General features: G+C 32.9%; 1 protein-coding gene across 1 annotated transcript in view; it reads right to left on the bottom strand.

Moving 5' to 3' along the window:
- The window catches only part of LOC139482918 (uncharacterized), a 62819-nt gene extending 40953 nt beyond the window's left edge, over positions 1–21866 (bottom strand). The window contains exons 1-14 of the mRNA XM_071266944.1: positions 21587–21866; positions 20207–20339; positions 18953–19175; positions 18010–18186; positions 16601–16629; positions 16276–16439; positions 14953–15262; positions 13899–14019; positions 12356–12580; positions 11610–11819; positions 10816–11096; positions 10331–10481; positions 7347–7565; positions 6093–6255 (exon numbers count right to left, since the gene is read on the bottom strand). Coding sequence (XP_071123045.1) covers positions 6093–6255; positions 7347–7565; positions 10331–10481; positions 10816–11096; positions 11610–11819; positions 12356–12580; positions 13899–14019; positions 14953–15262; positions 16276–16439; positions 16601–16629; positions 18010–18186; positions 18953–19175; positions 20207–20339; positions 21587–21866 — 2686 coding nt within the window. The remainder of the gene's footprint in view (positions 1–6092; positions 6256–7346; positions 7566–10330; positions 10482–10815; positions 11097–11609; positions 11820–12355; positions 12581–13898; positions 14020–14952; positions 15263–16275; positions 16440–16600; positions 16630–18009; positions 18187–18952; positions 19176–20206; positions 20340–21586) is intronic.
- Positions 21867–23703: the final 1837 nt, after the last annotated feature.

Genomic DNA, 23703 nt, shown 5'->3' with positions numbered 1-23703 from the left:
TGAGGTTCATAAACAATTATATAAAGAGCAATGTATCAAAACACACAAGCTGCTTTTGAAGTGTAAGACTGACTACTATTCAGATAAAATTTTGGAAATAGGGTGCGATCAAAAGAAACTGTTCAATTTAACAAACAAGCTAATGGGTAATACAAAGACCATAGTTTTGCCATCACGCGAGTGCGATAAAGATATATCGAACAGGTTCGGCGACTTCTTCCTCAATAAGATCGAAACCATCATGAGATGTCTATCAAGTGAAGATGATTCCTCTCTAAATAGAAATGACGCCTTCTGCGCAGATGTGAGGTTCGACGGACATGCACTTACTATTTTAACATCTGCATCCGTGGATGAAGTTCGGAAGATAATTTCAAAGGCTCCGTCGAAATCGTGCGAACTCGACCCGTTGCCAACTTCGTTACTAAAACCGTGTGTGGACAACTTAGCACCAATCATAACGAAAATAGTGAACAAGTCATTACAAGAGTCGTATGTTCCAAAAACATTTAAGGAAGCAGTTGTACGACCCTTACTGAAGAAACCGGGATTAGACAAAGAAGTTTTGAAGAACTATCGTCCAGTTTCTAATCTTCCATTTATATCGAAGGTCCTTGACTAGGGAACCATCTTCAATCGAACGATCTTTTTGATAGTGGTCAATCTGCTTACCGTGCTTACCATTCCACCGAGACGGCATTGCTACGGGTTCATCACGACGTAGCTGTTGCACTTGATAACAACTGTTGTGTAGTTTTATTAATGTTAGACCTGTCGGCAGCGTTCGATGTCCTCGACCATTCCATTTTACGACAGCGACTTGAATACTCATTCGGAATATCTGGAGCCGCGCTAAAATGGTTGTTATCATATCTTACTGATAGAACTCAGCGTATCGCAATCGGCTCTGTTCAGTCGGACGAAATTCATCTGAAGTATGGTGTTCCTCAAGGATCCGTTCTCGGACCGAAACTTTACTGCATTTTTTCGAAACCCATAGGTGAAATATGTAAACGTCATAATATGTGCTACCACTGCTATGCGGATGATACTCAGGTTTATCTCGTTATTAAACCTCTTGACAATTAGTACAATATATCTGCTCGACTTGAAACCTGTATGGCGGACATAAGCTCTTGGATGTGTTCAAATAAGCTAAAATTGAATGAAGATAAAACTGAGCTGATAATTTTCTCACCGAAACACCGATTAAAAGAGTTCTCAGACTGTCACCTCACTTTTGGTAAAAACATCGTTAGCAATTCAGCATGCGTCAAGAACCTTGGTGTTTACTTTGACAAAACATTGGCGATGGACAAACAGATTAGTGCAACCTCAAAATCTTGTTTCTATCAGATCAAAAATATCGGTCGGATTCGTCCATTCATTACAGAGAATGCAGCAAAGACACTTGTTTGCTCTTTAGTGACGTCTCGCTTGGACAATGGAAATGCATTGTTATATGGACTTCCCGCAAATGCAATCCAACGATTACAGCGTGTCCAAAACACCGCCGCAAAATTAATAACAAGAAAGAAGAAAAACGAACACGTTAGTCCAATTTTAAAATCTCTTCATTGGCTGCCGGTAGCATATCGATGCAAATACAAAGTGTTGCTTTATGTGTTTAAAGCTCTGAAACAAGAAGCACCCGTGTACCTTCAAGATCTAGTTAACATTTACAAGCCAACAAGAACTCTTCGGTCAGAAAACAACATGCTTCTAGTCAAACCAATAGTAAGAACAAAAACATACGGAGAGAGACGGTTTGATAGAGCGGCCGCCGTTTTATGGAATGACTTGCCGAAAGAATTGCGAAACACTGAATCTGTGAATGCTTTCAAGAAAAACATAAACACTTATTTATTCAGACAGGCTTTTCCGCATAATTAATACCCGGACAGTTTTAGACTTTTATTCGATCTCAGTTTATATTTTTATGTATCATACTAACTTTTTATTGCATTTTTATTACCTTAACACCTTTTAATTTATTTATTTTTTAAAACATTTCTCATACCTACTTTTTCCTTTTTATTTCCTTTACTCTTTTTATTTTTAGACATAAAGCTATTAGTCAATTTTTTAAATTGAAGCACTCCTGTTGATTTGCTTTTAATACTTTTTTTTCTCAAAATTAGCTTATATTTTTTAAATCATTTTTGATGAAAAAAGTTTTAATTTTCATATATTTAGTTGTTTTTTTTTTGTTTTGTTTTTTGTTTTTTTTTATTTGATTTTTAAATTTGTTTATATGTACTTGTTTCATTGTTTTTTATGAATTGTAAAGCGCTTAGAGTAAATGTGTATTTAGATAAGCGCTATATAAGCACTGTAAATAATAATAATAAGGATTTGCTTACCCTTCCGGAGCATCTGAGATAACCCCCAGTTTTTGGTGGGATTCGTGTTGCTTATGAGTTAGTTTTCTATGTTGTGTCTTGTGAACTAACTATTTTCCGTTTGTCTTTTTCTGTTTTAGCCATAGCGTTGTCAGTTTATTTTTCATCTATTCATTTTAATGTCCGTCTGGTATTTTTCTCCCCTCTTTTGTTACAGGATATGTTTAACATCTTGCCGAAGAGTTTTCGAATTTAGGTATGAACCATATGTGTACAATAATCTGTATGATCGTGTTAAGAACTTGATCATTTGTTCTCTTTGGCAAAAGTACAAAATGCTTGTTTACAGTTATCATGCTGACATGTGTTTCAGTAAAAGAAATGTGTCTCTTTGTTTGGTGTAAAAGCAGGTAAATTCGTATATTCAAAAATTCCCAAATTTCTGTTTTAAAGCACAATATTATCTTAAAGTGTATATCATAGAAATAGTTAAAAAGATGAACACAATCATATAATTCATATCTTGTCTTGACAACTAAAAACAACTTATACTGAGAAAAAACAAAACAAAACGTTTATCCAATGAAATATCTTGTCTGATTTACTGAATTAATTTGATGATAAAAAACTTTATAATGTCAGAGTCATTCTCTAGTCATAACAAAAACTGTCATATTAAAATTGATCCGTCCGAGCGAGGTCAGCGTTCGAGGCACATTGTCTGGTAGACATGTGAACCTTATATGACTTTCAAACAAAACATATGACTCAGTATAGAAAGTGAACATAAATTTTTGAAATAATCACTTACAAAGTATGTTTGATTTGCCCATTTGTCAATATATAATATTATCTTCCCTTCTATACATTTCTAGTAATATGATTGGTTAAAAGCATCCTCGTGGAGACCGTGTATATTTGATATTAGGTTAGTAGGTAGGCGGGGCTTATTTCATAAACGGTTAGTAGTGGCGTTACGTCCCTTTATATTCCATATTAGGTAAAAGGGAGGCAAGGCCTGGTACCTTTGATAACTATTCTAATATAACGTGCTTCTTTCGCTTTGTAAACAACACCGTGATAAAATTCTCGATATATCTATACTTAGCGCAGACTCCAAGATGTAAACAAATGGCTGTTTAAATACGCCTCCCACGTAAATCCACATGTATCCTAACCCGTGTGTAAACGGTTGTGGATTTCGCTGTGTTAACAATTACAATTGAATAAAACCTTACAGAACATTTATTCTGATTCTGACGCATAACAAAAAAAAATTACACATTAGAGAACGGAAAAATGGACAAAAACAAAATAAATTAAAATTCCGCGAAATTCCAGTAATGATTTTGGCGCATTAACGTCATTTCAAAACATGACGTCATACGAATGAAAACGTCAAAGCTGAAGGTTTTTTTTATTGCGTTTTGCGGATACAATTGCATTAGAATAAAGTTTTGAGGTAGGTGTTGCTTGTTTTCTGTTGTATTGCATTATTCGCGCATTTACTGATTTCAGCAAGTCAACATGGCGGCTCCTTGGTTACAACATGTCAACAGTGAATTTGACGGGAGCTTACGATAAAAAATGTAAATTTAAAATTGCAAATGTTGGGTTTACTGAGAAGTAAATAAAGTAATCACATTTTTTAATAGCGGTTAGTTAAGAAATCATTCATGCAGGTTTATTAGATTTGTTTTATATTTATCGAACAGTGGGTAAAATAGAACAGCCACACACACGGTATACCCATCATCGCTTCAGTTTTTGAATGATCGTATTTGTCCTATTAGAATCGAAATAATTCATGGAAGCCATAGATTTGTTGTAAATTTACACATGGCCTGGGCCGTGATATTCGTTAATTTTATCCCTCGCTAACGCTCAGGATAAAATTCGAATATCACGGCCCAGGCCATGTGTAAATTTCCAACAAATCTATGGCTTCCATGAATTATTTCTTAATTTACACCACTGGGTCGATGCCACTGCTGGTGGACGTTTCGTCCCCAAGGGTGTCACCAGCCCAGTAGTCAACACTACGGTGTTGACATGAATATCAATAATGTGATCATTTTATTAAATTTTCTGTTTACAAAACTTTGAATTTTTCGAAAAACTAATGATTTTCTTATCCCAGGCATATATTACCTTAGCCGTATTTGGCACCACTTTTTGGAATGTTGGATCTTCAATGCTCTTCAATTTTGTACTTGTTTGGCTTTATAAATATTTTGATATGAGCGTCACTGATGAGTCTTATGTAGACGAAACGCTCGTCTGGCGTACTAAATTATAATCCTGGTACTTTTGATAACTATTATTTCATACACGGGTAGTAGTTGTGCTACTTCCCTTTATAAAAACAAAACCGTACTGAGAAAAATCTTAAAGGTTTCAACAGACGAAAAAATTGTTGATTAAGATGGAAATAAATTCATAAAACACATTTAAACCTAACAAGTTGTTATTGTTGGCATCTGTTTTTTGTAGGATCAATAGAAGCAGCTAGTTTCTTAATGCTAACAGTACCAAAGACTTGCTCATTTTGTTAGGTCACTAGTCTAAACTTCACAAGTTAAGATAGTCGGTAAGATAAATTCGTTACATAGTGTGCTGAAGACGCAATACGGTATATATAAGGTCAGTAAATACCATATGGGGTGAGAGCGAAGTTATTGGGATTCGAGCTGCACTAATAATATAATATAATATAATAATGTAAGCGACTGCTTTACAAGTAAAAAAAATCGCTTGCTATAAAACCAGAATAAATCCACCTTTTACTACATTCGGAAATGATTGTTATAAGTTAGGACTCTGATAGTTGTTTTCCGTTCGTTTGATGTGTTTGAACTTTTTGCAATTTGATTAGAGACATTCCAATTTGATTAGAGACATTCCAATTTGATTAGAGACTTTCCAATTTGATTAGAGACTTTCCAATTTGATTAAAGACATTCCAATTTAATTAGAGACATTCCATTCCAATTTGATTAGAGGCATTCCAATTTGATTAGAGACTTTCCAATTTGATTAGAGACATTCCAATTTGATTAGAGACATTCCAATTTGATTAGAGACATTCCAATTTGATAAGAGACATTCCAATTTGGTTAGAGACATTCCAATATGATTTGAGACATTCCAATTTGATTAGAGACTTTCCAATTTGATTAGAGGCTTTCCAATTTGATTAGAGACATTCCAATTTGATTAGAGACTTTCCAATTTGATTAAAGACATTCCAATTTGAATTTTCTTTGGATTTTGGTATGTTTGTCATTTGTTAACCAATGTTTTGTAAAACCAAAGTAGAATTAAAACTTGGTTTAACCTTTATAGAACAGAAAACATTTCCTCGCTAAGAACATAATATACATACTTATGCCGACTCGGCGCAGAATTGGATGTCATTTTTAAACAAAGTCAATTATGTCACAATGGTTTTGCTCTCAGCCTTAATAAACGGCAAATGTCTAGTCCATGTTAGATATTTTAATCTAGAACAAATTGTGTTTATCAACTAAGAGGCAACTATTGTAGCAGATAAGCAGAAACAAAATTATGATCCTAGTTTCCAAGTTATGTGCCGTTTCCTTGTTCATTAAACTTGTTTGGTGTAACGTAAACCTGTTCTTTTGTTGTTTATGTTCAACAATAAAATCAACTGTGAATCTGCAACCTGAACACCATGATTTATAATTCCATTCTGTGCTTTGTCGAAACAAATGATAATAAATAACATACCGACAGCATACTGATAGTCCAGTGTAAACAATTCTTCACTATCAGACACAGCTGTACCAGGCCATGTGGTGACTAGATACTCCCCTGACAACTGTACTGTAAATATACTACTACCTCCAACAATCTCTGGTGGTGTAGTGTCCATGAAACATGGACCTAAAGTCTGAAATAGGAAGATCAGAAATAACAATGATAAATTGTTTATTGGCTAGTAATCTTAGTGATCTAACTTACTTCGTCTTACAGTGGTCTAGGTTAAAGTTCAGTAATTGGTTTCATTTTGTAGTGTGTCGCTCATATAAATTAACAATTTAGTACGATGTACGATGTACTTGTAATTACTTTTAAAGTTCGGAGTGACTTTTTGTCATGTTAGCCAGACGAATATTGTAACTGTATTTGCCCGAAAAGTACATGTCATTTTATGTGCATACGGAATTGCGTAGAATATATTCAAGATAAAAATGTACATTATCCTAAATAGTTTTGTCTAAAACATCAATTCAACGCCAAAAATCTAACAGTGAAAAGATAGACTAAAAATGTCTTAAAAGAGGGGCAAAAGATACCAGAGGGACGGTCAAACTCATAGATCGAAAATACATGTCTAAAAAATAAAATGAAAAAAGAAAGAGACAATTGATAGTACACAAGATACAACATAGAAAACTAAGCAACATGTTGCTCATGATATAACAAACCCGGTAAATAGTCTTATTCGGTAGTTTACATTCGTGGTACCGGTGAAAAGGGAATTGGTTTGTAGTTACGACAAACGGAACAGGTCCGATATCATCTGTGAAACGGTTATTCCATAACTGTCACCCAACTCGTGATGGCGTCCGTAAAATGTACAAATGGATGGTTTAATTTTCATCATTTGGAACTCTTGGTTTAATAGTGCCTTGTAAGCAGCAAACAACTCTATCAAGGAAATCATGATAGGAAATACAAGCCCGCGAATATCGTATCAATAGAGAGATATATACTTCGTATGCAGGCGCTGCTGGAACTTAAATTTATCAATTGCTTTCAAACTTTTTGTTATGTCAAACATAAGTTTGCATTTCCCTCTAAATATAACGTAACTAATTAAAATATGAATTTCGCTCCCTCGGATGATCTTTCATTCTTATATTAAATTTTATTTCAACTAAACAAAAAGACAAATGTATTTGTTTCGTCAGATCTCAAAGCAACATGAGATTTAATTGAAATGGCAATATATTTACTACATACTGTCACTATACTTACAGTTAGTCCTTCTACATTAGATTTACTGATAGTTTTGATAATGATATAAAACAGGGTTCCATCTGGTATGTTAGTATGCATTATTCTTGCATGTGCATGTTGTTTAGTCGATTCGAATGCCATGATATCAGGTGCTGTACTACCTTCTGTGGACGAAAATCCAACTTCATAGTCGAATACTCTGGCTGGTATATCTAAAGGCTCCCATGTGATCTCCATCTATAAACATTTCAACAGAAATATATACATCGACAAGTTGGTTAGTATATAGTGATGTAGTACATACATTTGTTAAGGCAAAATAAAAACGTTGAAAACTCTCATATTTTTATCAATTTCGCATTCCTTGTATCGACATGTAACGTCACTAAGCAAAGTCAACAAAGGGGTCTGGCTTATCATTGTATTCTTCTCCGTATATTATGCTTTTATCTGTAGATTTGAAATATATTAGCTACGAAATAAAAAAAAAATCTGAAAGTAAAATAGTGAAATTGTACTTCGCTTTAAGCAGCCATTTCGACGCAGTTTGGTGACGAAACATCGCTAATTAAGTATTTACCTTCAATTGAACAATCCAACCTCTTTTTTTTTTTTTTTTTTTTATTGATCTTTTTGGTGTTCAAACTACAGTGCATACATACATTTTTACAAGACATAAGTGAATGACATGACATGTATGGCATTGTTAAACTATTGATATTATGCAAATAAGACATAGTAAAACATTACAAGATAGTGGTGTGAATATTCAGTATATGATACGTCTTAAGAATACTTTGGAATACATTATACTATAACAATATTAAAAAATAAATTTAATTAAATAGCTTTCATAAATTCCCCCCATCTGTTGGCAAATGACTCGTGTTTGTCTTTAGAAATATGTAAATATTCTAATATCTCCAGACGTCTTTTCAAAAATTTAAGAAAAGCTTGCACAGATATGAACAGTCTGTCTAATTGTGTGTTCTTTACATAATAAATGTAATATTTTGCCTGTAGAATGCAATAATTTAGAACTAAGTTATCAGAACTCAATACACCAAAAATGACACTGTCTTTATTCAAGAATAGTTTTTCTCCAAAAACTGAATACCATCAATTTGAAAAATCTCTCCAAAATTGTTTTATTTCTGTACATTCAAAAAATTTATGCTCTATAGTTTCTATTTCTTTACAACTGGCACATTCATTAGTTATGGAAAGTTTATATTTTTCAAGAAGATAATTATGTGAGACTATTCTGTATAGTAATTTATATTGAAAAGCTTGTAGTTTGCTTTCTATAGTACATTTGAAAGCTAATGAATAAATATTTTTCCATTGTTCGTCACTAATTTCTATATTAAAACTTTCTTCCCATCTTTGTTGTGAAATAGGAGAAACACTTCCCCGATCGATAAAAAGTGAATATACATCTTTAGCAAATAATTTACTGATAGGCATTTTTTTTCTCATGCTCAAAAACGAATCCAAATGAGTTGCTGTTAGGTGACATGTGTTGTTGTAATAACAAATCTTTCCAGTCACGTGGTATAGCAAGCTTAATAGATAGAATGTCTACAAAAGTGACATTCAGGTTATATTTTTTGTTAATAGCGTCATGAGACAAAAAATCGCCTTTATCATCTACAATATCATTGATGAACCTTATGCCTTTCATGTACCAAGATCTGTAAAAAATACTCTTTTGATCAATTTTGATAAACGGATTGAACCAAATAAATTCTTTTCTAACATGAAATACATTTAACGGGATGAAAATACCCTTGAAACGTTTCCAAGCAGATAGCACTTCTATATAAAAAAAGAGGTGCTTTCAAATTCAAAAACTCATATTCACATCTGCTCATAAACAAGTCCTCTAAATCAAAAAGGGAGAAAAATGCTTTGGAAACATGTTTCAATTTGGAGTCATGTTCTGATAGAAATCTTTTTACCCACATAATACGAAAGGATAACAGCTGTACTTCAAAATTTGGAGCTTTCAGTCCCCCCTCGCTAGGAGACTTTTGAATAACTTCCGATTTAACTTTCGGAGTACTACCATTCCATAAAAAACTATTAATATCACGTTGTATTTTAATTACATAAGATCTTGGTACATGTGTAGATGAAATGACATAAATAAGCTTCGATATTGCAAGTGATTTAAGAACAATCCAACCTCATTAAATCCGTTTTCATGTGAACTTTAATTAAACCCCTTAGTTAGAGATGGGTTACGCATAAACTAGGCGTGTTCAGATATTTAAAAGAAAACTTTCAACAAGAATTTCAACAACGAACGTGAAACAATGGTAAACATTTTGTTTTTACCTGTAATACGAAATCCAACAGACTTAAACAAAATCCAATTAGACGAGTTTGCTATCTATTTATATCTATGTTATGTTTATATCAGGCAAATATAAACATCAGCAGTCTTCAAACGTTACCTTGATGGTTGATCAGATAGCGTCTCGACTAAAATACACACAATATGATCAAACAATATCTCGATTGCATGCATCGTTCATTGTATATTTTAGCCTTTCTTCAATTTGAATATTCGTTTCAGTATTTTATAAGTCGAATATGAGAACTTAAGCTGAATCAGTGAACATAAACTTGTTAGCTTATGCTCCTTGAAAACAGTTATCGATTTATATCATAAACATTGGTACTTTGTACACCAACCTTTGATGATATATGAAGCTTGTATTGTTTTACTGAGAGCAAGTTAGTCTAATAAAACTACATTGAACTTTTCACACAAACAAAGCAACAAACATATATATATATACATTTTACTACAAAATTCATTAACGAATTGCGTTTATCATAAATATTAATATTGGAGCGATTTCCAAAACTTCGAGCCTATAGACATGTAAAAGTTATCAAACACTCTAGAGTAGATGTCATAGTGAAGCATGATTGAGATTAAAGATTATTGAAACTGAAAAAAATAAACTGTGTTTCTAACTTCACTATCTTACCAATGATGATTTGAATAATGTCAAACCTATGACATTAGGTGATGAACTGGAATTACTGCAGAAAATATTACCATCTACTTCCACAATGCTTCCATTTTTATTTCTTGCCAAAGGGAATAAGTCAATACCATTCAACGCTGTGGCTTTTGTTCTATAATAAAACAATTTAAAATAGTATTTTATGGTAAATAACAGAATATTAAACACAAAACAAAGAATTAATGATGAAAAAACATCAATTTGTATGCGGTTTGTATATTTACATGCAGTCAGCAGTAGGATAAGGAATCAGTCTCCTCACACGATCTGGTTCCAGTATTACAATGTGTATACTCACATACAGTCAGCAGTAGGATTAGGTATCAGTCTCCTCACACGATCTGGTTCCAGTATTACAATGTGTATACTTACATACAGTCAGCAGTAGGATTAGGTATCAGTCTCCTCACACGATCTGGTCCCAGTATTACAATGTGTATACTTACATACAGTCAGCAGTAGGATTAGGTATCAGTCTCCTCACACGATCTGGTCCAAGTATGTAGTAGTCTACATTATCTGGATAATCTTTGACAAGACCTCCAGTTATGAGGGAATCTTTAACAACCACCTCCTTAACTCCTGGTACAGAACTATCTATAGTAACACCGTCAGAACACACTGGTTCTGAAGGGTCCAGAGCCCTGTTATAGGCAACAACAGTAAAATAATAGGTTCCATCTCCACTGACTGTGTGGCTTCCAAAGGTGTTGTATGTCTCTATTATCTGAAACAGATATATTGGTACCATTTCGAAATCACTGAACTGTACACTTTAAAAGTAGAAATGTCCACTGAATACGACTATGGGTAATTCCGATGAACAATGACAATGTTCATGTATAAACATGTTTGATGATCGGTCGGTATCAACTTAGTTAACAATACATCATCCTATTTTAGAATGATAAAATAAACACCACAAAAACGAATTTGTATGCAAATCATGTTAAGAGTTTGGTATGTCAGAAAATGCAAGTACACTATTACTGCAATGAACACATTTGCAAGTCCTGACGAAAGTGTTTGATTGCGTCAATCGAAGATCAAAATTTATTATTATTGAATAAAAATGGTAGAACATGCAGGCAAACATGTGCTTGATAACAAATTAACATTCCGAAAAATGATTTATAATATAGTAATTTGTTTAGTTATGTTTGAATTTAGCCAACTTTTCTAAGAAATTGGCAGGCTTTAATATTAAAAGTTATGATGAGCTGCGTTCAATGTGACTTACATTTGGATTTGAACCATCAAGAACAAAATCTGTCTTATCAGCAAAGGTTGTTTTTACTATATACTGATAGAAAAACACCCCACTTTCCCTGTCAAAGAACTGGTCCCAGTAAGCATGTAGGTCCATTCCTTGTTGGTAGTCTATTTCTGGGTTTCCTGGTTGTCCATCGTGGACAGCTCCTTGGTGTGGTGGACTAATGTCTACTGTTATCTAAAGGATATTTTTGAATGAATGAAAGATAAAGCAGTTATATAATATAAACAAATCTATAGACAGCATACCGGTATATATTCAGACCAATATCACCATGTACTATGGTAGCGATCGGTAGATTCAAATCAATCTGCTCAAAACATAGGTATGATTAGAAATTTAGTATAAGATACGTACATGAACCAACCGTTCCTAATTTCTGTTCAGATCTTTGGTCTGATTATTGATATTAGTGACGAATGGATACCAAACATGATTGCCATAAACAGTAGTAGTGTTATCAATATTAAAGACGGATAGACACAACAAACTTTTGGTCAGATAAGTTGTATTTTAGAAAGACACGTTATAGATAGATATAAATCTGTCTGACCAGAAATCTGGTCCGATTAGCCACAAAAGTGACAGAAATATATATCAAACCTTCTAGTCAGAGCAATGGTTAAATAAGCGATACTTGTGACAGACAAACACTAAGTTATTTGGTTAGAACAGTGGACATTCAGTCAACAAAACATGTTATGAATATCAACCTTTTTGGTCAGAACAGTGGTTAACTTAGCAATACTGGTTACGGATATTTCTATGAAATAATCATATTCATGCGTCCCTTTATCTTTATTAACTATCAGTCCTCCGTGTTGTTTTATTTCTGGTTTAATTTGGAAATGACGATGGAAACATCCCTGGAATGGTGTACAGTAACAGTTTGCTCCCCTTGCATAATCACTGTATTTATTCTCACAATGTATCAAATTCTGAAATAACAAATCACATTTTTAACTTATATGAATATTATTTAACTACCCTATACCAGATGCATTCCCTTCTCAAACTAAATAACTTATGTATAATTTCTACCACAAATGACAAAAACTGGAATTTAAACTGGGTTGTTTTTACACAATTTTGATAATTTGTTATACTGTAAAATAAAGCCACATGTTGCATTGTACATGCACACTACGTTTTTCGTTTAACTATGGATACACTATTGTGACATTGATAGAATAGTATACTTCAAAAAATCACTATTACCAGGCATATAATAACACTCTCACCGTATATGGGTGCTTGTTTGGAATTTTACTCAAAATGTCCTCCAACTTCGATTGTTTTATTTACCTTTTTACCTTTATTGTCTTGCTCTCACACTGTTGTCAATAATTAAATGAAAGTATATGCGAGTATCATACAGTTGAGAGGTTTAACAAGTCAGGAATATGACAGTTGTTGTCCATTTGTTTGATGTGTTGTATCATTTTATTTTTTTTATTTTGCCATTTGATAAGGGGCTTTCCGTTTTGAATTTTCCTCCGAGTACATTATTTTTGTTATTTTTACTTTTTATGTATTACTTGCAAAAGCAAATTCTCTTTAGTTGCTGGTCATTGAGACTCAAATGTAAACTCCAACACAATGTGTGTGACAAAATGAGCGCTGCTATGTAAGTATCATCTGATTAATTATCCTTGATAATAATTCTGTGAATTTAAGAGCTCAAGTGTAATTTTTTTGCTTAACACATTACACATAACTTACAGTTGCATCTCCAAAGGGACCTCACATGAAATTCCTTCTACATGAATTTTCTATGTCATCATAAATACAACAAGAACCTTAGTATATATTAAAGTTAGTAAAGACTCCAGAGAAATTTCCTACCAATAATAGTTCTTGATTATTATTTACAGTAGCCTGTCCCCCTAGTTCTTTTATCTTTATATAGATAGTTAATTCAAATGTGATACCCTACTTGTCCAAGCTCACAGTGGTATTGTCAGCGTATATTTGTTCCACCTAACAGAAGTTCCAGTGGAAACTTTATTATAAACAATGTTATAATACCTGTACCTGTCGGAACAAATATTCCATACTATTTATTCCGTTAGGAACATCTACTGTAATATTTATTCCTGTGGAAATAATATTCCAGAATAGTTTTTCCATTTGGAACTTATATTATGAAGGAACTTCTATTCCTTGACAGCATTCTCCTGAGGTATGATATACGCATGTACATAGAGAACTCTAGCGTATTGTCCTAATAGATAAATGTACTCAGTTTTAACTTACAGACGAATGACCCTGAGCTATGATATCTTCATGTCCATGACGAACTCCAGTTTTACTGTCATATAATCTCCAACACACAGAGTCCAAGCCACTGTGTACATCATAGGCCTCCCATTCAATCCTTCGGAAAAATAAAACAAAATAATACAATTTACACAGAGTCTAAGCCACTGTGTACATCATAGGCTTCCCATTCTATCCTATGGACCAAAATTGCTCTATTATTTTGCCTAGTTGATATATCCGCTTAAGTTATACTACCTCACAATGTGATAAGTTTTATAATCCAATTTCAAGCGGTACTATATTAACAGAAAGCATGTCTGTGCTCATCTATTTCACATCCCGATATGGTCAACCAACGTTAAGTGGGGTCCATAAAACTTTTAAAATTGCCGCTAGGAACTCTTGGTGTAAAAGCTTTCTAGATTGTAAGCAGAAGCCCTCTATCAAGATAATCATAAAAGGAAATGCAACCTTCTGGATATTGTATCAAATAGAATTGGTCATATCGGTCTGTTTGCAGGCATACATGTTAGTTACTAGTAAATCAGTCCTCACCTTTTTTTATTTTTGTTACATCAATATCATGAGCTGTACAAGAAGATGCGATTTTGTTCAATGCAGCAAATTCGGTTTTTAGATTAATGTATACTCTGAGCTTATCGATTAGATATGTTCGGAAACTTTTCACTGAATATGTACATACATGATTAACACATGTAGAGCAGGGTCTGCATCATGTTCGAAGCACCTGAGATCAAATCGTGTTTATTTTTTGTGTGTGTTCGTTTTTCTTATTTTTTTTTCATTAAGTGTCAACTTTTGCCGACCGTCTGTTTGTTGTTTTTTGTTTGTTTCATGGTCTGTTTGTTTGTTTTTGTTGAATATGTTTCGCAACGAGAGAACGGTCTTACAAAACGCTTCAAGACAAGAATGCAAAAAGATGGTTCAGAGTTACACATGTATGTCTTTTAAGATGAGGGAATCATAAAATTAACAGTACATCAAATTTAAAGCGCGGAGGTAATAGGGCTTACTTTACTTTACTTACGTCATTTTTGTAAAATCCTCCAAATTGTGGACACTAACATTCAATCGGTCACTCCTTGTTAGCCATATATTTTCTATAATAGGGGGCGTGGCATCTCTGTACACCACGATTGTTTCTTGGTTAGCTTTGTCCAGTATATCAATAGCTTTAACTGTAGCTGTCAACTGGTCTCCATCAGCCCAGTCTAATGTCAGGATGTCATACTGATTATTTATATTGGAAACAGAGGTAAAAGGTCGTGAATCCTTGACACTTGTGGTTATTGAGTCACTACTGTCAACCTGGTATGATACTTGGAAATCAACAATGGCTGAAATAAAAAAAAAACTTCGAAATAAAATATGACCGAAATATAAAGACTTGGAAATCAAAAGTGGATGAGATAAAAACAATTAAACTTTCAAGCACATCGATACTTGGAAATTATAATGGCTGAGACCGTTTGTCTGGTTGGACTATTTTTGTTATGAATAAATGAACGTACTGTAGATTCTCAAAACTTCAATCTATTAATCAGTAAAAAAAGAAATGCAAACTGTTTTCTACAAACACCATTTAAATGTTCAAAACATTCCAACACGATTTTACAAAATTATGGACGTTCGTAAAAAAACAACCCCATAACCACAGACAATGACGGACTGACGTGATCTAGACGTCAAAGCAAATGTTAAAATGTGTAATCGCGTGACTTTGTTACAGGGTTTTCTAAAACGGAAAAACACGGGTCACTTGCTTCTTCCAAGGACCATATATCTACCACTTTATCTATCTTATCCGTTTTAACGTTGAATTCCTAACGAAGAATGGAATAAAGTCTGCAAACATCCTTGTTCTGGGAAGTTTCTTCGATGATTTATTTCTAAAAGCATATATCGAACAGCTCAAAATGAAGTGATTTTTTTCGAGTTAATTAGCATTGGACACCATGGGAAAAGTTCAGGAGCACCATATTGCTCTTAAAGTCTCCATAAAAATATGTGTATTCCTATTCTCCTAACCAGTTACCACAACTTCTTTGAAAATCCGACGTAAGAGTAGTTTCATACTTTTTTTTCATACTTGTTCTTTTTTATCAGTTGTTCTGCATGCTTATAATTTTTTGCATTTGAAAAAAATATCTACCTGCACTTTGTCTTGCAGAAATTTCAAAATTGTGAACTTTCTATTTTTAACAATGTCAAGTACTTAATTTTTAACATGTTCATAGTGCTGGAAATGTATTATAATTTTGTTTTATTCTTGAATTTTGTTTATAGACTTTTTTTTATTTTAGAGGGATGTTTTGTTAACAAAAATGGTATCTTAAATATTAAAACATACCGCCAACATTTTTTATTCCGACATGTGTTCTGCTTCCATATAGATCCTCGTAAGTTACAACTCCTTCCCCTTTAGCATAAGTCTGTACAGGGTTTAACCATTTACCGGCATTATGTCTAATGTTTATAAAGCGACCTTTCCAATCAATCTTCACCGACTTATATCTTTAGTAATCCAAGTGTACGATGTATCTTTAGAAGCAGTTGAACAATATGTCGGCTTATTTCCTTGAATATCCACCATTGACAGGTTATCAAATAAGAAAAGAGTTCTCCCTGACTTGTAATTTCCAGCTTTATCATAGGTAACCAAATGTAAAGAATACATTCCTGGATCTTCCAAAGCTATAGATGCCTAAAATATAAAGCAAACTGTAAAGAATACATCTAAGATGTCGACAAAACTTAAGATTCATAAATAATATAAAATAGCCAAAAAGAAATACTTAAGAGTAAACAAAGCATCCTATATATCTAAAAGATTCCTTAGAAAAATGAGGTAATAATATTATCCTAAGAGATCACAGAATGAGACTATATGACGGATGTCATGAATGGACCATGATCTGCTAACCCCTGAGAGGAGCTGCGATCAACCAGTTTTATCTTAATCTTCAGTATTTATACATATATTTTTTTCTTTTTATTTGTCGTTTTTTGTTCTTTTGGCATGGTATTGCCATATTCATTCGACTAATGGATTCGAAATGTCATAATGATATCTTACGTCTCTTTGTTGTTTAGAGAAAAAAACAAAAATCATAAGACCAAAAAAAAAAGTATGAATACATATTGAAGATCTTTAACATATCGTTATGTGTTATAATATAAAGAGAATGCATTTGACATCACAGCGGTACAACAAAAAACACTTGAATAACTCAAAAACGTGTAGTTAAATATGTGTGAAAACGCAAGATTTTAAAGTAAAATATGACAATCAGTTAAACATTCTCATCATGTGACGTTTAGTAAATGATCTTGAGTAATGAAAATTAAATTCAAATATACATCCTTCCGTTAAGGTCCACAAACATTATAATTAAAAGATTTGAGAACATAAGTCAGTTGTAATGGCCACTAGAGATGAGATGCATTTTAAAAATATAACAACACTCCATAAAATGACCAATGTCTAATTGCTCACACACAAAACCAAACCAAATACTACTACATGTTTTTTTTTTTAATTAGGAAGCCGATCTGTCAAATGGTCTCTACGTATTCAGTATTGATGTGTTACTGACGGATAAGCAGGTGGACTTCGGATGTTATCTGCTCTTTGGTTGGTTTTTGTCTCTTTGACATTTTCCCCATTTCCATTCTCAATTTACTTTCACCATATCATCATCCCAAGCGCGATGAGAATAGAAAAGACACATTATCAGTAACGTAAAAGGAAGGTGCTAGAAAATAAAAATGATATTTCATAAATTATATGTGTCAAAAGCGCTTGACCTTCATATGGAACGCTGAAACTAGATTACTCATTAATTGATGATCTAAAATATATACATTAAGATAATTGCCCGTTTCTTTGAATGTTCACAAAAACATATTCTTTGGACAAAAAAAAAGGGAAAATATTTTTTTCTTCTGTTGAATTGTTTTCAATAGCATATATGCTTATGCATTATCAGTGACTTGTCTAGTATAAGGTCTACTTAAATATGTGTTCATTGTTACACATTCGTTGTAACTATAAGTAAAACATTTTCTATGTATTGTAACTTACAGATGATTCCGTAACTGATATATTCTTTTTTGACAACAATTCCAGGAATCTGCCGCCAGCACCAGCACCGTCTATCAAAACTACGTTATCCATTCCAAGGTAAAACAAATCATATTCATAATGGTCTAGTCCCGATAAGTCATCAGACCATCCTCCCCATGTAAAACTCAGATTAGGCTACAACAGATTCATATATGGACTAATAAAACGGATTCCAGAAAAAAATATCTTTGTTAGGGATTTGAATCATAAACATATATCCATGTTTACCATATCTATCAGATGTTGTCAATACACATACCATTACCTGTCAATGTTATTTTTTATAAATGAATTTTATTGGGGTTTTTTTTAATTTAAAAAGGTTTGCAAAAAAGAAGGCGACAAATACAGTTCACAAAAGTACTAATTGCATATCTTATATCGTTTTTAAACTGGGATATCAAAAGCGAACCATTTTTGTATATATAACTCAAAGTTCAGTTTTTGTAGTTACTGTAGTGTTTCTGTTGTTCCGTCGTTTTACTCTTATAGTTATTGTGTTATTCTCGAATTTGGTTTTTGACCCGGATTTGTTTAAGTTAAATGGATTTATGACTATATTATTGAATATTGGTATACTACTTTTGCCTTTATTTATGAAAAGATATACTACATGAAACATGCGAATAAGAAGTATAAAGTGTCTTAATCACTTGCTCATAACAAAATTGAAAGTAGCACTTGGTTAGTTAGAGATATTCCGCGTCCTATCCTTTATCTTGTCTACAACTAAGATAAAGGGGATCACTTCATAAAGTTTTTAACAAACTGAATTCTATTTTGGAGTTTGAAAAAATTAATTAGAGAAACCTAACTTTCATCTAAATTAGTTATCGTATTAAAGGTTGTTACATGATTGACCTTATTGATACATATCGAATTCTGGACACCCAATACTTACATTTTCAGTAATATCATCTACAATGTCCAGAAATGGAGTACATGATGTCCCTAGCGACTGAGAACAGTGGTAAGGGTTCTCTAAATCCCAGTGATACTCAAACATCCGTGAGAGAGTTTTTCCATTGTAGTAATATTTGTTTGTCTGAGAATCATCGAATTTAGCATCACGATCAGCAATAATTACATATCCTCCATTTGTAGACGAGAATTCAGCAACAACCCTGAAATAAGAAACTTCCCTTCTGCATTTTCTATTTTTCTTTGATCTATTTTGGATTTAAACAGGGTAGATGTCAGATATAAAACAAAACAAAAACGGGAAAGACATCTCAAAGCTTTTTAGTTGATTTCGATGGAGAAGATTTTCGGATAAGACGTACGTATTAAACATTAAGTTGACGATACTCAACCGATGTTGTAATCTCGTAAATCAATTATGAACAGGCAAATCAAGTATGTAAACTATGGTCGTTTTTTTTTTATCTCTTTTTAATTGTCTTACATTTGTAAAGTCGGGCTTTTTAGATCTTAGTATGTTTTTTTTATATCAATTTTGAATGTCTTACTGTGACCGGTATTTGTTAATAATTATCAAAGGTATCTTTGTTAACTTCTATGTCATTGGTGTATGTATAGTTGGGAACTGTCGAAGGGCACGGGTAATCAACTCCTGATAAGCATGTATCACTAGACTTGCAAATTTACTTAGTCAAAAAGTCATTAACGGTAAAATTACGAACCAGATAAGTACAATGTAAACTGGGGTTGAAGTCATAAAACTTTGCTCAGAGCTTGGAGCACAAAAATCATGCTCGAAACACCAAACCCTGTATTTTGATTGGTTGATTCTCGAGTCTGAGTACAAACATCTTGCTTGAAAGTTTTATGACCGTAAGGCCTGGTAACTGAAGATTTAAGTACCGAAATACGTGAAGAGCAATATGAACATAATTGATCTTGTAATAAATTCAGCCGCAAATTTTCTAGATTGAATTATTTCAAATTGTTCATGTCGAGGTCTTTTATTACCGTATATGGTATGGATTTTTCATTTGTTTATGCTGTGTTAATGCCCATAACTGCTTACAGCCACTTCATACGAACGTTGTTGGATAGTTATATCATTGACAATCCTGCCATCGTTATCTTTTTTGTAAAAAGATGTAATTCAAGGTATTGCAATATAGATCAAGTGTGTTTAAATTATATATAATCTTTTTGAAGAGGTCCTTACAGTATAATAGTTACATACCTATCATTATGGGATAACGACTGTGACCAAGACACAATATTAAACTCGTGGTTGCAGTATTCATGACTTTTCGGATGATCTTTATTTAAACCTTTACATGGTTTTGTTGTTTGACTTGAATATAATGCTGAACCTTAAACACATGCATTATATTTAATGACACGTTTGTTGTTTGACATTATATAGTTAATAAAAATATTGCATTTGAAGTTTGACATACTCTTCATATTGAAAAAAGAAAAAACTTAACAGTCGCGTTATATGGTGGGTTGTATCAGTAAGACGTTATTCATAAAAACAAACAACATTAAATGGAACCGTGTCAGGTTTTAACATTATTTGCTTTTATGTTCATACTTTTGTATTTGTCGGAAGAGCCTCATTTCATTCTTAACTTTTCCGTATTCAAAGCACTATTAACACTTTTATTTTCAATGCATTATATACAAAGTTACTATTTTATTACAGCTTTTTTAGGTTATCAAACGTTTTTCGTTTGATTTGTGTTTGATTTTGTTATGTGATGGAGTTTTATAGCGTGCAAAACGAAATTGGTTTTGCTCATTGTTAAATAATGAACGGTTATATGTTATAACATACATATATGTAGCATGTACCATGAAACATGTCAATTATATGTACCATGTACAGATTCGTCCAGCGCATCAGGTGTTATATGAAATGTCTCCACTGATGACAGCTAATCTTTCAAAATTCAGATCACAAAACTTGACAATGGTATTAGATATAAAAATGTATTGACTGTTGAGAGTGGAGAAATACTATACCACACAACATGTTGTTGTCGAATTTGTATATCTAATGAATTTTAGAAAAAATAAAAAGAATATGTAGCCAAAAGTCATCTTTGTTAAAATCAGTTTCACTGTTGGCGCGTTCAGTTTTTCATTCGGATCCGCGGCTAGTCATTTCAACGGAGGCCACAGAAGTTACCGATGTTCAAATCAATCAAACAGAAAAATATCAAGATGAAGAACAAATCTTTGTGTTTGTTTTGCGTGTGATATCAAGTACATAAATAAGCTCAAAGCCATCGATTTTACCGGTAGTAACAGTTTTTTTTTAGAAATAAGATGTTGCATGATTGCTTCTGAGACAATGATTCATCCACCAGCGATCAAATGACACCGATGATAGTTTTGGTATGAAATAAGGAAATGTGTATGATTGTCAATGATAAATCTGTTTTACAGAGTGTTTGTTTGTAATGCAGTAGTGTCGGTATTTAAGACAAGCGTTATAGTTTCAATGCATATCTGTTCTTGTTGTGCCACAGTGTCCTAAAAGGTTTTTGATAATATGAATAAAAGTGTCCATACGTCTCAAGTAATGTTAAATAAACTGCCATGAAGTGCATACCTTTATAGTACGATATGGTTGCTGATTCCTGAATGATACCGACTGCAATACCTTTAACAAAATGGGTAAGTGTTTTGTCTTTAAGTGGAGGGAACTTCTCAGGCTTATATTGAGCGCTCATATTTATTGAAACTTTTGTATACTGCACAATATTTGTCCAGATAGTTGGATGGCCAGTTGTTTTCCAGTTTGGGGCATTTTCTAGAATATTATATCCACCATCGTCAGCAAATTTACAATGATTCAATCCAATTACTGGTTTGACGTCAACTAAAATCATATTGAATTTCAAACAATAAAAATTACATTTATCAATAAAAATGACATTATACAATACAGTTGTGATATATAAATAATCTAATATATTAAAGTTTGTCCCATGACGCCATGGATTCCCGTATGGTTTGTTCAAGGTACAATTTGTACTTAACAAGTTTGAATAAAATTGAGAAAGGAAATGGGGAATGTGTCAAAGCGACAACAACCCGACCATAGAACAGACAACAGCCGAAGGCCACAAATGGGTCTTCAATTTAGCGGGGGAATGTTGGTTTAAGCAGGAACCAATATCCTCTGTACAACACATTGTAACAAGTTTTAAAAAAAATACTAAATTATCTTATATATACGTGTAATTACTAGGTTTTCATCGGCTTAAACTTGTGACATTTAGTTCTTAAAAAAGAAATAAATTTTGCTTATCGGTCATTTTCAAAAAATGTAGATATTTGTGTAAGTAACATATCTATAATATTAAACGAGAAGACCTCATTTTGTGTGTCGCTTCTCTTCCTTCAACGATAAATTAATCGTCATGCCTCTGTGTTCTATAGGTAACATGCATAGTCGCATTTGTCATCCATTCTTATGATTTAGATCGCAAGAACCACAACTAGTATAACTCTTTAGAGAGGACAATTATTTTTCACGTTTATCTACATGTTAACTACGATTATACTACTTTAGTATATAGAGACTCTCTGTATTCTGTCTACTGTATTCTTTGAAATTTTCACTATGTAAGGGGTCATAACAGTTGCATATATATCAAAATAAGTAAAACATGTTGACACAAGTACAACCAATCGTATGATAGATAACAAAAATGAAAAATAAATAAGCCAATAAGAGCGTTCTCCATGTCATGGTGTTTAGATCGCAAGAACCACAACTAGTATACCTCCTTAGAGAGGACAATTATTTTCGCGTTTCTCTACATGTAAACTACGATTATATTACTGTAACGTTTTAGCGTTTGCGCTGTTCCCCCCTTTTCTTAACTCTACCGTTCTTTAACAGGTCATGTTCAGTTTTAGTCATCAAGTTTTCTTTTGAATAATATTCATATATATATAATCATATGCATAAAAACTGTTTAAAAACAGATAACCTTCAAGTAATTCTGGACGTCAAATGCAACGTAAAAGTTAAAGCATGCACTTAGATACTTGTTTTGTATCTTTCTGATTATTTCCGTGATTTGAAACTTCATTGTTAAGATTATTATACATGTAACATTATTTCCATATCATGCACATTTATCATTGCTTCGTAGGGATACCTGGTCAATCAATTTTATGCGATTGTTTACATTGAAAGGTCAACTATGTTATTCCAGTACAATTGCCGTAAAGCAAGTATCGATTGTCGTTAAACGTGTCAAAGACGTCATTTTCTAGTCGCAATTTAGGTATAAAAGAGCGTGCGTACTGCATTGTTTCAGTTGTGGTTCAACTGGCCATCAGGCAGCATCTAGCTAAAAGCAATCTTCCAAACTGCTATAATAAAGCAACTTTAGGAGTCTTTCTGACCTTTTCCATTATAAAAACAACGTGACACATTTCAAGGTTAGCTTATTTAAAAAGCTTTTTCAAGTCATTAAATTCAATATTCTGACTCAATTTCTGTTGACGTAATATACTTAACGACTCGTTACCAGAGTCTTAAATTTAATTATACAATAAAAGACACTATTCAGTTTTAAAGAACTATTAACGGTCTACGTGACCTTCCGGCATATTCACACAATAATTCCATACATATTTTAGGTATAAAAGTTAATACTTTCTAATCCGTATTCTATACGAAAAGGTATTCAGAGAAACGTGTAGTTTAGG

Source organism: Mytilus edulis, chromosome 7 (assembly GCF_963676685.1).
Source record: "Mytilus edulis chromosome 7, xbMytEdul2.2, whole genome shotgun sequence".
NCBI classification, from domain to species: Eukaryota; Metazoa; Mollusca; class Bivalvia; order Mytilida; family Mytilidae; genus Mytilus; species Mytilus edulis.
Note: the sequence above shows the minus strand (reverse complement) of the source record. Positions and strands in the feature narration are given on the sequence as shown.